This window comes from Phalacrocorax carbo, chromosome 5, assembly GCF_963921805.1.
Source record: "Phalacrocorax carbo chromosome 5, bPhaCar2.1, whole genome shotgun sequence".
Taxonomy (NCBI): domain Eukaryota; kingdom Metazoa; phylum Chordata; class Aves; order Suliformes; family Phalacrocoracidae; genus Phalacrocorax; species Phalacrocorax carbo.
Window position 1 is genome coordinate 26480620 of NC_087517.1, and position 20165 is coordinate 26500784.

Genomic DNA, 20165 nt, shown 5'->3' on the forward strand with positions numbered 1-20165 from the left:
TTTATTTCTGTGCTGCTGAACTTCTGCATTATAAAAATAGCTGCTTTTCAAAATGTCAAATAATTGTGTAATTTCTAGCTGTAGTCTTGCAGAAAAGTAACATGCATTAATGGAGAACATTTTGCACCAAGTAATGTATATTAATATTATGCTAGAGACATGTCACAAATTTAAAGAAGTGATTTTGTATCAGTATAATGGTGGTTATGACAGAAGAGTTGGAAAGCAGATATTTACAGACAACAAGACAACACTTCTTGAAGTAAGGAATGTAAAGAAAGCAATTTTATTTTAAAGGTGTTAATTTTCTTATTTCCAAACAAAGAGTTCAATAAGTCAGCATTCATTAAAGTGCTGTAAGCTAATAATGTATTTCTCAACTGAAGTGGCACTGTAATGACTGAGGGCTGATTTAAAAAAAAAAAAAAAGGCAAAAAAACTCTTGCCTTAAAACCATGTGATTGAAAATGTCACTGGAATTCTGGCAAGCCAAGGGCAGTTGGGTTACTCCACTCTAAACATTGTACAAAATGAAATTCCAGTTATGTAACAACAAACTGCACTGCCTGCTACATATGAGACCTTCAGAACATCTGTGTTGGGCATTGCTCCATCTCAAGATGGAGGGATTCCTGTCTGCCAAACAAACTGGCAGGAAAGCTGGGAATCATCCTGATTATGCTAATCAAGTGACATTTTAATCTTCCTTGGAGGAACAGATTTGGGTGTTTTGTATATTGTTTAAATGCTGATACTGTTTGTGTAAGTAGCATTTCATGTATTCAGTGAGAAAACTTTATCATAGTTTATCATTAGCAACTTGGTGGTACTTGGCTCAAACAAGCATATTAAATTATTTGACATGCAGTGTAGGAACTTTGTGCTACATAAATACAAACGTTTTTCTCATCTGACTAGTAATAAACATTGGGTTAAGTAATAATTTTGGCCTTTCTTTTATGAAGCAGAAGATTTCAAAGCATAGATGACAAAGCTTTTGCTGATTGGCCCTGGGGAATGTGGCAGGTAACATAACTTTGCTGCTTTTCCACATTCTTCACTGCAAATTAAATTAAAAGTAACTGAAAATAAATGTCTATTATTGTTGCATAGCGGCAGGGATGCTTATTAATCTCCACGGACAACAGAGACAATTGTCATATTTTCCTATTCTCATTGACAGTTGCAAATTGAAAGAGAACAGTGAAGGTCTGTGTGTTGCTCTGCAGCAAGATGTGGGCTGTGTAATATATGCATTTATATGAATAGCTGTGTTTATTTTCATTCAGTTTGGTTATGGTCCTTATGCGCTTAGTTACCTGTATAAATAATATTTACCTTTCTGTTTGTATGACTTCTTATAGTCCCTGATGGTTTCTGCTGTCACTTGTACCTGTGTAATCTCTTCTTTGGTGCACATAAAGAAGCTTAATTGTGAACAAAATTTAATTGCCATTGTCAGTTGAGAAGAACTTACCCTTCTCAGAGGGTCATTGCAATTGCAAGTTTGTCATTGTGCTACATGCCCTGGAAATGAAATAATTTTATTTCATGCCTGACATGAGAATTTTTACCAAATAATAATATGAGATGTAACAAAATTTCACCAGAGAATGAAATGCAAATCCAAACAGGCAGAATGTAGTTGTTTTCTCCTGTAGCAAAAATGCATTTTCTTTTACAAAATATGAGTGAAACGTTTCTGGGAAATGGGGAGAGTTTTTTAGATGTCTTTTAAGAATAGCATTCTTTCAAGGGCTAGTTGTGACATTGTCTTTCATATTTGTACCGTGCTTTGAAAATATAAAATTTTATAATATTGTAATAGATAAAACCAGCTGTAATGGTTTAAGATCATTGTGTTCCATAAATGTTCGCCAGCAAGCCCATCAGCTGAGACTCCATAACTGATTTTGTGAACACCTGTAATGTATTAAAAGCATGTATGTAATGAGTTACTTCACCTCAGTTGAGAAGCCCATAGCAAAATGCTAAAGTGTGATAATGAATGCGTTAGAGGCAGTAATACCTTATGTGCAGTGGTTTGCTTCAGAAATGAATGTAGGACAGTGCTGACTGCACGATACGTATACTCTGTGTGTTGTATCTTAGGCAGAAAACATAATAGATCCGGCTAAGAGCACTTTGCATCTCTGTAGGTAAGAACTGCATTACTTGTCTTTCCTGGCTTTTTTTTAGTTCCCAGTCATTTCTAGACTGAAGAGAGTAATTAGTTTAAAAACCAGTAATAAAAAAGAGGGGAAGGAAAGAGAGGTGTATTCCCTCAGAAGACAAACTATTTCTGTAGTTATGTCATGCATGGGTAGTACTTGGTACGTTTTGAGCCGTATTTTATGTAAGGAGTATAAGGATCAGTTATTCATTACTCAATATATATTTTAAAAAGTAATAGTGAATGATAAATTGTTATTTTAATTACCTTTTTTTTTTTTTTTTTTTTTAAAGAGTGTTCATATTTTGGAGCGGAAGGCTTCTTCAGGAAGCACAGACCCTTCCTTAAGCAAGCAGTTCCTTGAAAGCGACCCTATCTCTCTATCCAAGGTAAACAAAAGCATGGGCTGTAATCTGGGTGATGAGTTTCCCTCTGTAGTTACAAAGTAGTTTGACTAATAGCTTTGGGATATTGTTTTGTGTGATTCTACTACTGAGTATATTGTGATATTGTGAGCCTGCACTGGAGCTTCCTATTCCCCAGATGAAGGGCCAGTAATCTTTAGTAGATGTTATATTAACAAAACTAAGGATTTGGATGGTTTGTATTTTTTTTTTTTTAACCCATGGATGGCCCCCAGGAGAAAATTTTAACATCTCAGAGTATGGGATGGGGCTAGAAGGGACTTTGAGAAATGATCTACTCCGATCCTCTTACTAAGGTAGATCAAATCATATCCAAGTCCAAAAATGCTGCTAATCAATTAATGTTATTAATTAAAAAAAAAAAAATCCTAATGCCATTCCTGGGTAGTTTTTTAAGGTTTGAAATTTAAAATCTCTTGCTGAGAGCTTCTTTCCTGAGGCAGAGAAATGAATGGAACTGTAGGAGTAACACCACCAGTTAAAGGTGCAGCCTTGTGTGTGGTGCTTTGCAGTCCACTTCTCCTGGCTCAATAAGTCTCCAAATAGCCTCCAAAAAGCCTCAATAAGGCTCCAAATAAGTCTAATTCCACATAAAGAAGGCTTCATTTTAAGATACCTCATATGAAAAAGTAAGATTGTTAATGAAAAGGTGAGGATGCTCTGATGGAATATTTGCTGGAAAAGAAAAATCCTAAATTAAATGTCTGTGAGTTCTGAAACAGAACTGGTAAAACAAATTCAAAAGAAAACATTCTGTTCAGGGAGAATGAAATGGTTCATTCTATATTATTTGGAAAGAAATACTTTGCAGTCAAAAAGACTAGGTTCTGAGAGTTGTTGGTAGTGGGTCTCTTACTGCCAATACCTGGCGCATATGCAGACCCAGGGACTGTATGTTGTGCTTGTGCTCCCCCTAGTCCTGCTGCTTCATACGGAGCTGTTTCTCACATAATATGTAGGGAATCGCAGAAGTCCTAAAGTACTAGTGCAGTACTTGAGAAATGGCATTGGGTGAGGACCCTTCAAGCATATCCCTTTCGCTCAGGTTTTCCCCTGTTTCTGCTGCTCTTGCATAACTTCCCTTGTATTGGGCATATCTCATCACACCAACCCTGTGGGATGAGGCACAGTTAGGATTGTTGGAAGGTTTTAAGAACAGCTGGTAGCACTGGTGCAGCAGAAGACAGGTATCCACATTGCACTGAATAATTGCTTGTTTTGTCCTTCTGTATCAGACCTTTTGTTTAAATGAATAGCTATATGAGATTGTGTGATTTCTAGTTGAGAGTAATCAATACTGATGTTATCTAGTAGATAAAAGACCTATGCCTGCAGCTGATTTTCTAAAGGAGAAATCAATATGGCGACAAATCAGTTGGCAGAGTGGCAGAGAGAGGTTTTCTGCTCACCCCAGGGGACTCATAGTTTAATTTGCCCCCCTCAAGTGCCCAGTGCTGCTTTGTAGGGAAAAAATAATGCATATGTGCTTCACTCTACAGCAGTGGAAATAGAATATCCAAGCAAAACACAGGGAATTGAAGAAGGTGGTTTTTGAGCATGGGATTTACAGGCACTGGGGTAGTTCCAGTTTATAATTATGGAGGGAAAGCTAAACTGAGTGAACATTTCTATTAAGATTTACTGCAGTGTGTATTATTTGGGATAGAGCTTTTCACCCTTCTCAAAATAATAAGACATTATTGAAAATTGTAAATTTGAAATTTGCTGTTACTTTTGAAATCATGTTTTCATAATAGTGATGTTAATATTATCAGGGCTGTGTAACTTGGAGATGTTATAAAAGACTGGCAGTGCTTGCCTTTGAACAGTCTTGTTTTCCCTTTAAATGATTGGTGCTGTATGACCTTCCTCTCTTGATAAATTTTCATAACATTGCTGGGAGTTGTGACAGATCAGCTGAGAAAATGTAAGTTTACAACTTTGTAGTACACAATTAGTAAAATAGAGTCTTAATGAGTGGGTGATAGATTTTTAAATTGGTACAGAATGTTGTTGATTACAGTAGTAGCAAGAGGATAGAAATAAAGGTATGGCTCTGTATTTTCTCTTTAAAAATGTTGTTCTTTAGCTGTTCACTATGGTATATTATAAGTCTGGCTTGAGTTGTACAAGTCGTCATACATAAGAAGTGGTATGTACAAGAAATATGCTTTAACTGGTTCCTTGAAAGGCATACAGCTGGTTGTATCTGAAATGATACAGTTCCTATTCTTTTCTCCAGAGAGACAATTAGTTAACTTTCCTAGAAATTTCTCTTAATACAGTGACAAGAATGCAGAAAAATTCTGAAAGAGCTAATTTCCTTTTGCAGATTTCTAAAGGTGCAATTAGCCTGTGAAACTCTGTCATAAAATACCTTTGAAGACAAGAGCTGGCTACATTCAAAATCAACAACAAACCAACCTCTTTTGCTTGTTTTTCTGATTTTAAGGAAAAGTTAGTGTGTCCAGAATCCATGTAGCTTGTACTTTAAAGATTAGAAAACTTACAATTTTTTATGATCAGGTAATATCACAAAGGGCACTGTTAATATGTGCCCATATATTTAGCAGTATGGTTTCTTCTTCATTTCATCTCATGATCCCATCTTTTTTTAGAGGAGTACTCTGAGTAAAGGTACATTTTTAACATGCAGATTCTGCCCATACCACACTTGCAAAATCTCTTCAGTCCTTTTAGTTCTTACAGTGCAGTGCTAATTTGTGAGGTACCTTCTGGATAGACACAGTCACCTGCACTTTCACACCGTTACCTCCAGTAACAGGTCTGAACTTCTCTATACTTAACTCAGCCACAATTTGATCCTGGTTTCATGTATTTGGATGTATTATTTCATTGGGATGCAGTCCTTGTGAACAGCATGTCCACACCCACCCTCAGATTGTCACTCAGTTACAGTGTCAGACTTCTTTAAAAACTTCAACTTCCTTTTAGTTACCTGGTAAGTGTTAGACTTCCAAAAATATTTGTATGCAGTAGTTTTAAATTATACAAAGCTGGACATAATACAGTGATCGTGTAGTCTGGTACCTAAATAGGCTGATTTAAATGCCTAGCCCTCCTTTACTCTTTGTCTTGCACTGGAGAATTTGTGCTATAATAATAAGTGGTTTTTTGTCATGTGTGCACAGTTAATAATCAGTGTGTCTTCATACTTTTTCACCAGGAACCTGACAGCTGGGAAATCATAGAGGGCCTGAAAATAGGCCAGACCAATGTCCAGAAGCCAGACAAACATGAAGGTTTCATGCTGAAAAAGAGAAAATGGCCTTTAAAAGGTTGGCACAAGGTAAATGTCTCATAAAACACTCAAAAGATTATTACCTCATTTTATGAGTTGGGATTTTTGCCTAGAGGAAATTAGGATGTCAAATAAATGCCCAGGATTTTGATGTATGACTTTTTCTTCAAATCATGTGAAGAATTAGTTTGCACACACAGTTCATGGCTTCCCAATTGCAGTGCCTGCTGTCTGATGCTGTATCCAAAATCCAGGTGGAAGTTGTAAATAATGCACTAGACACCTTGTCGTTTAAGAGGTTCAATCAATATTCCTTTCGTTCTTTCCAACACATTATAACAAAATGTAGCTGTGTACTGTAGGATTGCACTGAGTTTACCTTAAAGTACACAGTACTTCATGATAGCAGAGGAGAGCTGAGGGGCTTTTACATGCACCCAAGGTGTTTGTATGGGAGAGTATTCCTCTTCAGGCGTGCTGACTGGGCAGATTTGCTCAGCTTTGTCCCTGAATTTTGTTTGTCTTCTTGATTGCAGTCTTCTGTGTGGGCATGCAGTAGGACTATGCACTTTTGCTATCAGATGTCTCAATAAAAAACAAACAAAACCCCCACAAAAACAAACAAACCCCTCAAAAACCCCAAACAAAAAATCCCCCACCCGCAAATCTCCTGTTTCTTTTTAGTTAATTTGGAGACATTTCTCCAAGCATAATTCTACCTTTTTTCAGCCGTAAACCTTGTCTTCATGAACTCTTTTGCTTGTATTTTATACCATAATAATTAAATTTCCCCCCCCTCTTTTAGCCACAAGATGTCTGTTACTGACACTCAGCTGTCTTTTTTGTAGCTGAGGGCACTTGAAGCAGGATAATTTTCTAGGACAGAATGCGTTTTACTGCAAAGGGTGGTAAAATAATTTCTTATACATGGTATTTTTTCTGGGAAAGCATTGACTCTGTTCTTTTGCTAAACATTGTGGGACTTACTCAGGTCTGAGTCCAAGTGCAGTCCATACTAGTATAAATCACACTTTTTCTAAGTTCTCTGTTCTTTCTGAATGTTATACTAACTTAGGTATATGCCTGCTGCCCTTTTTTGTGCATGCCTATCTACCTTAGGTTTTTTTTTGTTTTGTTTTACTTAGAGTTTGTAGTTTCAGCAACCAAATACATATACACTACTTGAATTTGGTCTAGGGGCATTAAAGGATTTCAAACTGAGATACCTGAAACACTGAAAGAACAGAAAATGAGAGCTTATTTAAAAAAAACAGACAGACAAACAAAAAACAAAACTAAAAAACCCCAACCGACAAACAAGCACATCAAAAAACCCCCAAACAAATAAAACCCCCCAAAACCACCCCCACCGCCCAAAAAACCCCAAACAGTTAATCAGGTATATAAGAATATATGGAATAACCTACTGCTTCCACTCCTTTAAAATACATGTTAGTGTGTTGCTTCTTGGACAAGTATCTGTTTTGCTAAGGAACTTTATAGGAGAGTAAGGGGAGTCCACCTTTCATAGTTCTATAAAAGAAATCACTACTGGTGATCTGTTTTTCATGCTGACTTTACAGCAGTTACCTGTGTAAATGATCTTTAATGAATTAAGAGGTTCACAGTTCAGCATTCCCCCCCTTCTCTGCTTTACATTTCGCCTAAAGATCTGTGCTCAACTTATGTTTCGAAACTGTGGATTGGTAATGAGTTGGCTTTTTTTTTTTTCTCAACTTCTGCCTCGATAATCCTGCAGATTCTGTAACAATACTTTGTGCTGACTGCCCAGTGAGGCATTCCAGAGACAGTAATTGTAGCATGTGCTCTGTTAGTGTTCTGCTAGCAAAGCCATAGCATCCTCTGACTATTGGACACTGAATGCCATATTCTGACAGTTCTGAATGTGCTTGAGTGGCATACCAGGTATAATGTGTACAACTTGGTGACTAGCCTATCATTTTCTGAAGTGCAGTATGCTTTGAAATGAAATATTAGGAAAGGTCATTTTCTTCTGTGTGTGGAACTTAGAGAGGCAGAGCAATATGAAATGAGCATCATGTTCTTGTTAAGTCCATTAATGACCATACCTAGTTAAAAAATCCCAGAATGCAAAACCCTCCTGTTGCTTTGACATCTTATTCAAGAAGTTCTGTTTCCAGGAAAGCACTGTTTTCTTGCCCTGCGTGAGATATTAGTACCATCTGTTGTGCAACTGACATAATTTCCAGAACCGTCTTCAAGAGGTATCTTCTGCCATCTAACTACTGACCCTGCTCATAGTGTTGAATTAACAGGTTCACATCATGAAAACATTGTTCTTCCCTTCCATGTCAGGCAGCTTAGAGTGTCCAGGATAATATTTTGCTGTGTTCTAGATTTTTTACATAGATTAATGCTTTAGGTTAGACTCTAAAAATATGAATTAGTTTCTATTAATTAGTATGTTTTGAAAGTTAATGGTGGTAAACACAAGTCAGTGAATCTCATTTCAAGTCTTAGTTTTCCTGCTAGTCTGTATCTTTATGCTGTGTGCCAAAGTCTATGCTAACTTGTGGTCTGGAACACGCAAGCTAGGGCAACTTTAACTGCAGAATAAACACATTGTGAATAGGGGATTCTGCTCTGAGTAAGAGCCACTCAGCAGAATAAAGGTGTAGCGATGGCACAGATGGGCATCATCACGTTAGCCTAGCCCTGGTAACTATGTCAGTGATGATATCGTGGCTGACACCGTATCAGTGACTAACACCCAAAACATAAGACCCCCCATGACCTGGGTATGTTGCTGGGAATGCTGCAATACTTACACTTGTACTAATACCTGTATTAGCTAGACTATAGCTAGAGAAGATATAATCAGCACAAATTACAATTTCATCTTTACCTCACTGCATAGAGGTCTGCCGTGAGGCACAGAGTTTTGGATGGTAGAGCAGTGACTCACAGCCTGCATTTTTTTCTCAGCTGGAGATCAAGGAGACCACAAGAACAGCCATATGTGGGTCTTCCTTTTGGGATGTAGGTCTTGCACTAGGCAAAACTTTTTGGTTTCTGGATAGGAATGGTAGGTTGTTAAATTGAAATGTGACCAAATTCTGTGGGGAGAAAAACAGGAAGGAGATTAAGAAACAGACACAACTCTTTCGGCCTACAGTGTCTTTCTTCTAGAGTTTATTGAATTGGCTGGAAAACTGAAAAAAATATCCTTCATTATCGAGGTTTGTTAAGTTAAACCTAGAACATAATGTTGAAAAAAGAATCTAGTTTTTCTTGCTTAGAAGACAGTAGTTGTCAAAAAACAAGCAAGAAAATATTCAATACTGTGTTCATCCTCTCTTTCCAACCCACGAAATTGCTATGGAGTAATCCTTTTCTTTCGCAGATGAATTATTGTACACAGTTTAAATTACATCTTCTCACTAAAAGTTTTGTTTGTTTTTTTTTTTTTTTCTTTCTTTCAGAGGTTTTTTGTCCTGGACAATGGAATGTTGAAATATTCAAAGTCACCAATTGATGTAAGTAAAGTTTATGTTGGAATTCATCCTGCCAGGGTGATTAAATCTCATACTCACTCTAGGTGTATTTATGACAGCACACGCATGAAAGCTGTTGATGGATTCAAAGAGAGATCTGTATATGGAAAGCATGTAAGGTTTTGGCTGAGTTCTGTCCTCAGGGATTCTACCTTTTCTTACTTAATGAAAATAAAAATTACATTACTTAAGGTACATTATGTAAAGAAGGTGCTTGAGAGATTAGCCTGACCATGTATTTTCTTTTTTAATTCTTACGTCAGTCAGAGCTGATTATTCCGAGATCTGTGGACAGGACAGAGAAGTGATTACAATGGACTCGAGATATAAAGGGTAGCATTAAATTAGTTAGATCTGATACCAATAACTATCAAGTGGTAGCAGCAGGGAGCTGAGTACTGTCTAATTTTCTCTGCTTTTCACTTACCTGTAGCTGTGTACTGGTACTGTGAACCAACACACTTTAACTTTGGAGCTGGCTTTGCACCGGGCGTTTCTTGTGAGATACTTTTCTCTGTCTATAAATATAGTAAGTGGTTAGTCTGGCTACAGGTTTGATTTTTTTTAATATGGCTCTATATTAAAATGTTCATAAAATAGGAAACCATTTCAGCACCAGATATTTTTCTGTTAAATGTGCATGATGCTACCAATTTCTTACCCTGCTTTTTGATTTTTAGATACAGAAGGGCAAAGTCCATGGGAGCATTGATGTTGGATTATCAGTTATGTCTATAAAAAAGAAGGCTCGGAGAATAGATCTTGACACAGAAGAACACATCTATCATCTGAAGGTAAAAAGTGGTGCAAATACTTATTCTCTTCTCATCCACAGTGGAAATAAATAAAACTGTAGAAGATGTGCAGAAAAGTAGTACTGTGAATGTTTTCTTGACAGTGAATTTGTTTCCAGGTGAAGTCCCAAGATTCATTTGATGCATGGGTTTCAAAATTACGCCACCACCGGTTATACCGTCAGAATGAGATTGTGAGATCTCCGAGAGATGCTAGCTTTCATATATTCCCTTCAGCCTCTACTACAGAGTCTTCACCAGCTGCTAATGTGTCAGATGGAAAGGTAGGTAGTGGTTGTTTGGTGGGTTTTTTTTTTTTTTTGAAAACTCATGCCTGCTGGCCTTGCTCATGGGCAGTTTCAGTGGGCTCCGCTTGTAATGCCAATAGAGAGGAGTTTCTGCTGTGGGAATCAATGGCCTACAAAAAGCTGTGAGTGTGTGCAGCTGAAAGGCTGTCTAATTTAGCCTTACTGCAGGCTTCATTAATGGGCTGCTCTAGAGATCTTGCAAAGAATGCACCATCCCCAGAACAATTTGCACTTGCCTTTGTCATCAGAGATAAATCTGTCTCTTTACTGTTTTATAATGTTCTTCCTCTTAAACAACAGCTTTTCTAACTGGTGTTTAGCAAATGTAGTTTGCTTGTGAGGTTCTTGGTTTGGTTCTCCAACATGCTGTTCAGAAAAATCTGCATCTTGGGGAACTATATAGTCCAATCACAGATGTCACTGAAATCACATTGCATATTTTATTTTCTTATTCTGAAGTAGTATGGTGATTACACTGATTAAGCAACATAGCAACAGGAATTTTAAGCATTTTATTATGCCTTAGGTGCAACAAAATAGCTTCCCCTGGCAGTCTCCTATACCTTGCAGTAACAGCCTTCCTGCCACCTGTACTACTGGTCAGAGTAAAGTAGCAGCCTGGTTGCAGGACTCTGAAGAGATGGACAGATGTGCAGAAGGTTAGTCTTTACCTTTCCATGCGTTTTTCTTTCAGCAGAACTTCTTGTTGATATAGAATAAGAAACAGTGAAGTGGTTAAGTTGCATCTTTACATGCACATGAAGTAGTTCTTCAGGTAAATAGATGTTTGTGGTGGGAAGTTCCCTCTCTCTGCATGTTTTGGGATGTTGCTTTCAAAATTTATCTTAATAATCTGTATTATCTTAATAGATACAATTTTTAAAATATGATAAACTTTTGAGGTCCAGAGTTGTTGCTGACTCCCGTAGAAATAATAAGTGCTCAACATCTCTAAAAATAAAGCTTTTACTTAGATGCCTTATTACTGGGGATTTGGACAATTAACTTTTATAATGCAATGAAGTGCCAATGATGGCCGGCATGGGGAGAAAAAAAAAGTCTGAATTGAAGCACCTAATATATTTTTTGATTTATATCTGTTAGATCTTGCTCATTGTCAGGCAAACCTTGTGGAACTCAGTAAACTTCTTCAAAATTTAGAAATACTACAGAGAACTCAGTCAGCACCAAATTTCACAGACATGCAGGTAAATATGCTTGAACATAAATCATCACACTCACACACTTGTTCTTTGTGTTAAGGGAAATACAGAGATGTTTGTTAACTGAGAATGATTTTCTTAAATCATAGTAACTCTTGGATGAAAGCTTTATCATATGTGTTTCTTAATTGTGTAATAATGTTTCATGTGTAAACAACTAAGATGTATTAATTATTTGAGTTAAATAGGGTGAATCAAGTGATTTAAGTGATTTGCAAAGCTAAACTGAGAACAGTTATGATGGCAATGCATGTATATATTGAAATTGCATTTAAGGAGTTTTTGTTGTGCTGAGTAAGATATTTTAAGTTTTTAAGGAGTGGAGACCCAAAGACCCTCAAAGCTGAAGTTGTGTGCTCTAGAAGAGAGGGCGTAGTACAAAGGTCCCAAGGGTTGGGCCATTGCTCAGTTCAGGGTGAGTTTTCCTCTTGACCACAAGAAAGCAACAGCAGATCCTAAATATTTTCTGCCTCTTTCACTCAGTCTCCTTGAGTACACAAATCTCCCAGGGGTGTTGGTGTATTGGGAAGTCTAGTTCCACTGAGGTGACAAGACTTACCATTGATTTCATGAAGAGGTGAACTCTACATTTCTCTGAGTAGTGCTGGAATAGAAATCCATGAGGATTTCAAGATCTGGTCCTAAATATTGTGCACTCATGAAGAAAGTATACCAGCAGTTTGGCCAAATGAGCTAAATATACCATGTGTTTATAGAAGAGTATGGATAGCTACAGCCAGTCACTGCTGTAGTTGTGGCCTCTGGCAGTGGCATTCTTCTCCTTACTTTCTAATTTGTAGATGTCTAATGCTACAATTCTTTACTAACTTGCTGTACTGTCTGTGTTGCTTGTGTCAACTTAATAGTACTTTGTCGCTTTTAACTATTTGTGTAATGTAGGCTAACTGTGTAGATATTTCAAAGAAAGACAAGAGGGTCACGAGACGATGGAGAACAAAAAGTGTCAGCAAAGATGCAAAAATTCAACTTCAGGTACTGAATGCACAATGTTTTACTTTTCACTGTACTTTTAGATTAACTTTTAAGCATGAAATGATTTATTGGCTGGAAGTAGGAAGTCAATGTACTGTCTCTTATGTTCCTGATGAAGTAAATTAAGTCTCAGTTTGTTGTTTAAAACCTAGAGAAGATAGTGAGAAAAGTATTGATTTTACTTTCATTCATATGAAAACATTGCCATCTAGGGATAGAAGCAGGATCTGAATACTAGTCAATTAAGATGCAATAAAGGCGATATACATACAGCACATGGGGATACTGATGCTTTATCTCAAACTTGCCAAGAAGGGCAGTTAAACAGGCAACACGAAGCTAAAAGCAGGAAACATGGATGAAATACTAAACACACCAGTTGTCTTTGTCAAGACCTGTACTATAAATGTTACCAATGAGAAGTATTTTCACAAGCCTGCTCGTATGGGAACAAACTGAATAAACCAAAGAATAGATTATGTGAAAGAAAGAATTTATCCCACCCTACCTTAGAGTTGAAAAGCAAAAGCACAGAAATAAGAATAATATGCTTGTATTACTGCTAGATCCAGGGTGCCTTACTGTGTTTTGTCAGAAGTACTTTTGTGTTTTGAGGCCTAATCCAAAACCTCATCTTTTTTATAATTGAGCAACTGATAATGAAGGCTATATTCAACGGACTTCAGGAGCTAACAATCACCACTGTGCTGTCTGCTACAGAATAAATAAATGTCAGCAACTTTTGATCCATTTAAATTCCTTGAAATTCATGCAAACTTTGAAGCCTTTAATATGTCTCCTAGAGGCGCAGTAAGGAGTTTTCTGTGACTCATTTAAGATTAATAATCTTAAGGAAAGAAGAAATTGTAGTTGCATCAGCTTTCTTATTGCAACTGCTGTAGGTGATTTTTCTTTCTACCTGTTATACTGGATAAATGACAATAGGTTGAACAATGAAGCATCTGTTAGGATTTAAAAGGTTTATTAACAAAGGTATTTTGGTGATTGATGTCATGTCCTGTTACCTGCGTTCGAAGGATCACTGTGTTTCCCTGCTGCTGAATAACACAGGCAAATAAAAATATCAGGAAAATGGATGCAAGTACTTGGTGCCTATGAAGAGACAGAGTCAACCCTGCATGTTCTTCTTTCATGCCACAGTGATCTCAGAAATTCCCCTCCACAAAAATGATGAAAAAATGATGAAAGCAGTCAATGTATGATGATCTGGGGTGGGTCATGAGGAATTACAAGCTGTTCCTGTGTTGTCTGTGCTTTGCCAAAGTGACAGTGGTCTGGGCTTCCGTCATTTTGGCAACTGACTCTCAAACTGCTGTTTGTGCCTTGGCAGGAGTCGTGCCTCAGCTCCTGAAATTCTCAAATAAGGTCAGCTTGCAGGTTCCCTGAGAGAGTTTGTGTGCATAGCGCTGCTCTACGTGGGTCTGTCACTTCTTCGATAATGAACTCTGCCCAACCTGGGTCAGCGTTAACTCTTGGCAGGCTTAATGCTGGCAATATAAAGCTTATTTTGTTGGAGCAAAGCATTATGTTATTGATGACTGATTTATAAATTAATTTGCAGTGAAACAGAAACAATAAAATTATTCTAAATTATACGGAAGACAAAGACTCCTTTTTGGCTTCTGCCTTATCTTGCCTAGTTCAATGGGCCCAACATGTTTATTCTTCCAAGGGCTGTCCTGTCCCATGAATGGTCTAAAGCTGTGATGTGTGGAAGATGGCATCACTGACTCATTGTGATATTCATAATTTGCTCATGTTGCCATTCCCCTAAAATGTGGATTTCTTCCTATGCCTAGATTCTTTTCAAGTCTACAGTCCCATTTTGGTCTTCCATTAGCCATTACTTCTAGCTTCATTGGCCTTCCTTATAGGTTATTTTTTCAAGACCACTCCAACTCTGTAAACTGCTTATCAGGGCATCCACTACTGAGAACCACTTTGTCTAATTTGTGATCATTTCTTCATGGTGCCTACACATGATTTGCTATTAAATGGTTAACATTTGGTACTAAGAAAACTTCTGTTGTCCTTTTCCTTTCCTGATGCCTGCATACATCTCATTAGTTTTAGGGGATAATGCTAATACTAACATACTAACGTTAAGCTATTTGCACTGTTAACTCCATTTGAAATACTTGCACCTATTTATTTTAAAATGAGCAATTGTTAGCTACGATCAAAAGACGTATGATAGTATGACGTTGAGAGCCATTCTTCTGGCAAGTATAAAAATTAGGAAGCTCTATATATAGGTGTCTTGTCCATGAGTAATGGGAAACAATGGTGTAACTTTTGCTAGCTCAGCATCCACTGAGTAAGATGCAAGGAGAGAATTCTCCCACCCAGATTTTGTATTGTACTTGTTACCAGTTTTTTGTTAATAAGACAGCTTCTGTTGTATTCCTGCTGACACATTCTGCAGTATGAATGCTAGGTGTATAAAGTGTTTATAACATACTTTTTCTTGTAAGAAAAGCTGCTTGTTTTGTTTCTTAGAAATACATATTTACCAATTAAGTATACCAGTTCTGTATGCAGTTAACTTTGCTCACACAGCTAATCCCAGTGACTTGGGTGGGGTTACTCCTTGAAGTAAAACTGAGCGTAGCATGTGTGCAAACGTTTGCAGGTTTGGGGGTTTAGTATTGCTAAATTGTTTAGTATTAACAGCTTAATTTACAGGCCTTTGCCTAAGAGTAATACATGGACTGCTTCTCTGAAGAAAGATTGCTTTTATGAAGGAGGTTTATTTTGTTTTTAGAAAGCTTAAAGTCTTATGTAAATGGCCTGCAACAGCAGGTTAGTTGACCTGTATTCATTCATTTTACAAATGATGCTTTTGTACAAAAACAGAGTTGTGGGGTTTTTTCCTTTTGTATAAAACGTGCAATTTCTTATTCTCATGACAATCTAAAGATCTTTGAAAGAAGAAAAAAATTATTGAAAAGCAATAAAATGAACAAACATTGATTTAATTTCCTTCAAAAGCTTAGGGTTGTGAAGTTCCAAGACTGATTTTTTTTTATTATTTTTTATTTTTTTTTCAGGGGGGAGTAGTTTAATAGAGAACTATATAGTATGGAGCAACCTGAAAAGTCATCTTGCTCCACTGAGGCTTTCAGCTCAGAAATGAAACCAGTCCCAAAGACTGGCTTATTACCTTTTCCCTTAAATAAGTATTTCTTTATATCATAATTCAGATTAAGAACTCACTTTCTATTGTATTGAGGGGAGTGTGTGGTTCTGCAGAGCTCATTGTTCCCATTTTAATAATGTATACCTTCATTCATAATATTGCAGATACATGTATATTTGTGCATGCCTCCCTCTCTGTACACATATATTTGTATATGTTCCTGTTAGTTAAACAAGAACATTCTTCGAAACTCTTATTCACAGGATAGACATGCTTCTGCAGAGCACAAAGAGCTTTACATTACGCATATGATGCGTTCTCTGCTTTAACAAAGTTTGTACTCTATATATTAGAGGTTGTGTACATGTTTTTTAATGTGAGAATTTTATAAAATATTACAAAGCAAGTCATCTTGTACTCTGAGCATTAGACAACCATTCCATTGTCAGGAGCACTGCTGCTAGTGTCAGCCAGAGGGTGAGGGGTATGGCCATTCTCAGATGCAGCAACCCTATCAGCAGGAATGTTGCAGGAGCAAGACGCTTCAGCTAATAGAACTGCAGTATCCCATTCTTCAGCGTGGTGTCCATGTATCCAGTCTATGCCATTGTTATTTATATGGTGCCCAGGCTGCTCTCAGAAAAAACAAAAACGTATATAGATTTCAAAATACTGAAATGGGTATAGGTGAAGGTATAGGTGAAGAAAAATGTAAAGGGATTGAAAATTGTTTTCTAAAAGCAGAGAGGTGGCTTCTAAAATCTTCTAGTCTTCTAAAATCTTAAAATGGCTTCAGAATAATGCCATTTTGATTAGACAAATAGAAAGACTTTGATAGGTGTGTAGCTCCTCTGCATTAGGCAATTACTCGCTTGACTTTAATGGACCCTGATGAATTTTCTTAATAAAAGAGAAATTAAGCAGGATGAGGCCACAGGTTAGGCATGCAAAAAAGGAAGTAGTTGTTGGAATATGGTTTTCATTTGTGCTGCTTTATCTGAGTTTTTGCATTGCTTTGGAAGCCAATCCTTCAGTAATATATGGGAGAAGTAGTTGGAACTCAAAAAAAGTGGTGTGTGGACAAAATGAACAAATAGGCTCAAGGATGGTCGTGGAAACGCTAGAGTTGTGCACCGGAAAGTTAACATAAGCAAGCTCACTGTAACATACACGCTGAAAAGTTTTACCATTGAGATGCATGTGCCTTCAATGGCCACAGTTCATGCACTTCCACTAATGCAAAGTGATCTCTTTCAGAATTTATCTTCTAGATGGTCAAGTGACCCCCAGAAGGAATTTGGGTTTTGTGTTTTCTGCCATGCCATAGCATCCTTTTTGTTTTCTTGTTCCATAACTGCCTTATGACTCTGACTGGCAATGCTAATAGACTTTTTTTTTTTGGTAGTCTTAGTGAGTGCACTGCAGTCCAACTCACCTGGAGATATTTTTAGTGACATATCTAGTGTTTTTTATGTCTCTGGCATACACAACTGAAAACATGTGATACATCCTCAAAATGTGTAGGCCATAAGAGTTAACAAAGTTGAAATCCACTTAAAGACTCTCCCTCTCCCTTTTCTGATCACCTTTCATCTTCCTGTGTCCCATCACCCCTTCCCTTCTCTTTCTCTACTTCCTTCTCTTCTTGCATTCACTGTCAGGAAGGGCCGGCACCGAAGGGCCAGTTCAGCACAACACGACGCCGGCAGAGACTAGCAGCTGCAGTGGCTACAACAGTGAGTGGATTTAAAAATCAAGGGATAGCTCTAAAGATGGGAAGCTGTGTAACTTGAATGTGTAATAAACTTCTGAAAATGTTTCTTGCACTTTTTGGAGGTGTCCATGCTACCCACTTTCAACTGAGTTTCTTAGAAGTGGTCAGGCCTAACACAAATGGACTCCATTAATGTGGGTCTGAGCTTGTTTAGGTGGTACATGTCCCTCCTCCTTTATTCAAGTGCAAGTGATGGTTAGGCTCAGGCCCTGCACTATTTGAACACATCTTTGACATGCTGTGCTATATACTATGCAAAATGGAAAGAAATGATCAAGTTTTGTTAAAAGATTCACATGACAGTCTATAGAAAGACAGCAGAACCAAGGAGATTTGTTACAAACAGCCACAGAATTATAAAATTTCCTGACATTTTTTCTTTTACTTTTTTTTTTAGTATAAGGTTAGCCTTTTCATTTGAGACACTTTCTGTTTACATTCCATAATCCCAAAAAGTCATATTACTACCTCAGGTGCCTGTATTTAAGTCTCTCTAACCCTTTGATGCAAAATCTGGAGCTATGAAATCAACCCAGGGGCTGGGAATTGGGAGGGGGAAGTGCTGCTTGTGAAATTAGATTAGCATGAAAAGGATATCTTGAGCTGCTGCTTTATCAGGAAAGCACTTATTAGGAATGCACAATACAGACATTAGTACCAATCCATCAACTGACTACTACAACAGCTGGACAGGGAAGATGGTGCAGCTAAAGACTGAAGTGAGCTTAAAATGCACACCCCTTACCTAGCCCAAGCAGCAACTGTCTTCACCAGGCTAAAGTATTCCTGGGTCTGCTGCTCCAGCCCATCGCCAAAGTCTCCTAGATCAGACATAGCTTCTGCTTAAGCCTGAGTACCTGGAGCTCCAGCTACCTGAACCACAAAACACACTGTTAACTTGTTATTGTCAGGCCCTCTTAAAAAGCATGAGAGAAATCAGTGTTTTTCCAGTTCCCAAATTAACTCATCTAAATTTAATCCCCCATAATCAGTTGATGCTGAATGCTGTGCTCAATAATTGATTGTACTCCAACCTCATTGGTTTGCCTGCCTAGTAGAGAAATCAACCCACTTCTCAGTTTACATGCTGAGCTGTGTCAGTGAGAGGTTCTAACCAGTAGGTTTAGCAGTGGTTAAACAGCATTGGCAAGAGCTGTACCAAGGAGTACTTAAGTGGAGCAAAGATAGCTGGACTTAGATTGCAAGGCAGTAGGAGCCTAGGGAGTCACTAAGTTGTTACCTGGAGCTGAAGTGAGGACCTGTTGAGGGAGGTCTTGGAGGAGCTGGAAAAAGCATAGGAGGAAGGAAAACTAAAGGCACCAAAATGACTGCAGCTGTTGTGGTTGTGGCAATGGCCTGTTCTTCCTTGCTGATGTAGCAAAGTGCTTGTCTCTCCCAGACAGTGAAGCTGTGTGTATAGACTGAGGGATACAGAATTACATCACTTAAACGCACAGCGGAAAGAGGAGATTTTCCCTACAACCCACTCTACCAGGAACAGTCTGTTCCTACATGAACATGTAATTCTAAAGAAGGTGCTGGAGGAGTGGGTATTATGCCCCTGGCATAAAGTAGAAAGTCAGGGCAAGGTACATCTGAGGTCATGTCTAGCAGAGTATGTGTATGGAGGAAACCAGGGTGGTGCATCAAGAAGCTAAATAATTTTTTTAAAAACCCTCCAAAACAACAACAAAACAACAAAAAAAAGAACGGGTAATAAAGTCAGGATCAAGACACCATAGATATAGAGAGAAATCACAGCAATGAAAGGAAAAAAGGGGAAGTACGTTGGAAGTGTTTCTTGGGCTGCTGCGTATTCAAGAGAACGAAAGAGTTTGTTCAGTGTGGATTTTTTCATCTGTTGTGGAAAGTAGCTTGGAAACTTTTTTCTAGAAGATGCATATGAGGAGGGTTCATGTCAGTCAACAGTTCAGTATTTTTGGTTCTTGTATTTAAAGCAGACAGCAAAGCAGATACTTGTCTCTGTCATGTGAATGTGTATTTCTGGCAAGCAGTGTGACAGTATTTGTAGGACATGTAAATGCTGTTTCTAGGACATACTTTAAAATGTTATTTTTCCAATAAACCTCACTGCAGCAACATTGCTTATCAGCCTAGCCAGCTGATGTATGAAGCAGAAATGGTGGATCTAAAGCAGGTATCTTCAGTTAGATTCATCCGAAAGTGACTAAAGAGCCCCCCTCTACATCTGGGCAGCCTGCCTGCAGCTCTGCCAGTCTGTGTGGGGCTGGGGCAAGCTGCCTCATCCCCACGGGCACATGGGGCTGCAAGGGTTGTCCCTCAAGCTCCTGCATTATAACCAGATCAGCCTTCTTTTCTGCCTTATGGATGGGGTTGAGGGCTGGGTATGTGCTCCCCGTGCACACAGCTATCATGCAGCCACCTACTCTGCCCTCCTGGAGCACCTGGAGCAATTGAACCTTTGCAGTGCTCCCGGTCAGAAAGTTCTGGGCACACGCTGCCTGATTTAAGAAGTGAAAAGGTTTTGTAAAGGAA

At 38.1% G+C, this 20165-nt stretch overlaps 1 protein-coding gene across 10 annotated transcripts in view; it reads left to right on the forward strand.

Moving 5' to 3' along the window:
* The window catches only part of OSBPL6 (oxysterol binding protein like 6), a 112414-nt gene that overhangs the window by 64630 nt on the left and 27619 nt on the right, over positions 1-20165 (forward strand). For 5 of the 10 annotated variants that reach the window (XM_064451706.1, XM_064451705.1, XM_064451708.1 and 2 more), the window contains 9 exons: positions 2467-2562; positions 5786-5908; positions 9325-9378; positions 10077-10190; positions 10310-10474; positions 11025-11157; positions 11603-11706; positions 12622-12714; positions 17536-17610. In XM_064451706.1, the coding sequence (XP_064307776.1) occupies positions 2467-2562; positions 5786-5908; positions 9325-9378; positions 10077-10190; positions 10310-10474; positions 11025-11157; positions 11603-11706; positions 12622-12714; positions 17536-17610 (957 nt within the window). The remainder of the gene's footprint in view (positions 1-2466; positions 2563-5785; positions 5909-9324; positions 9379-10076; positions 10191-10309; positions 10475-11024; positions 11158-11602; positions 11707-12621; positions 12715-17535; positions 17611-20165) is intronic. The other 5 variants (XM_064451709.1, XM_064451713.1, XM_064451712.1 and 2 more) reach the window with 3 other exon arrangements.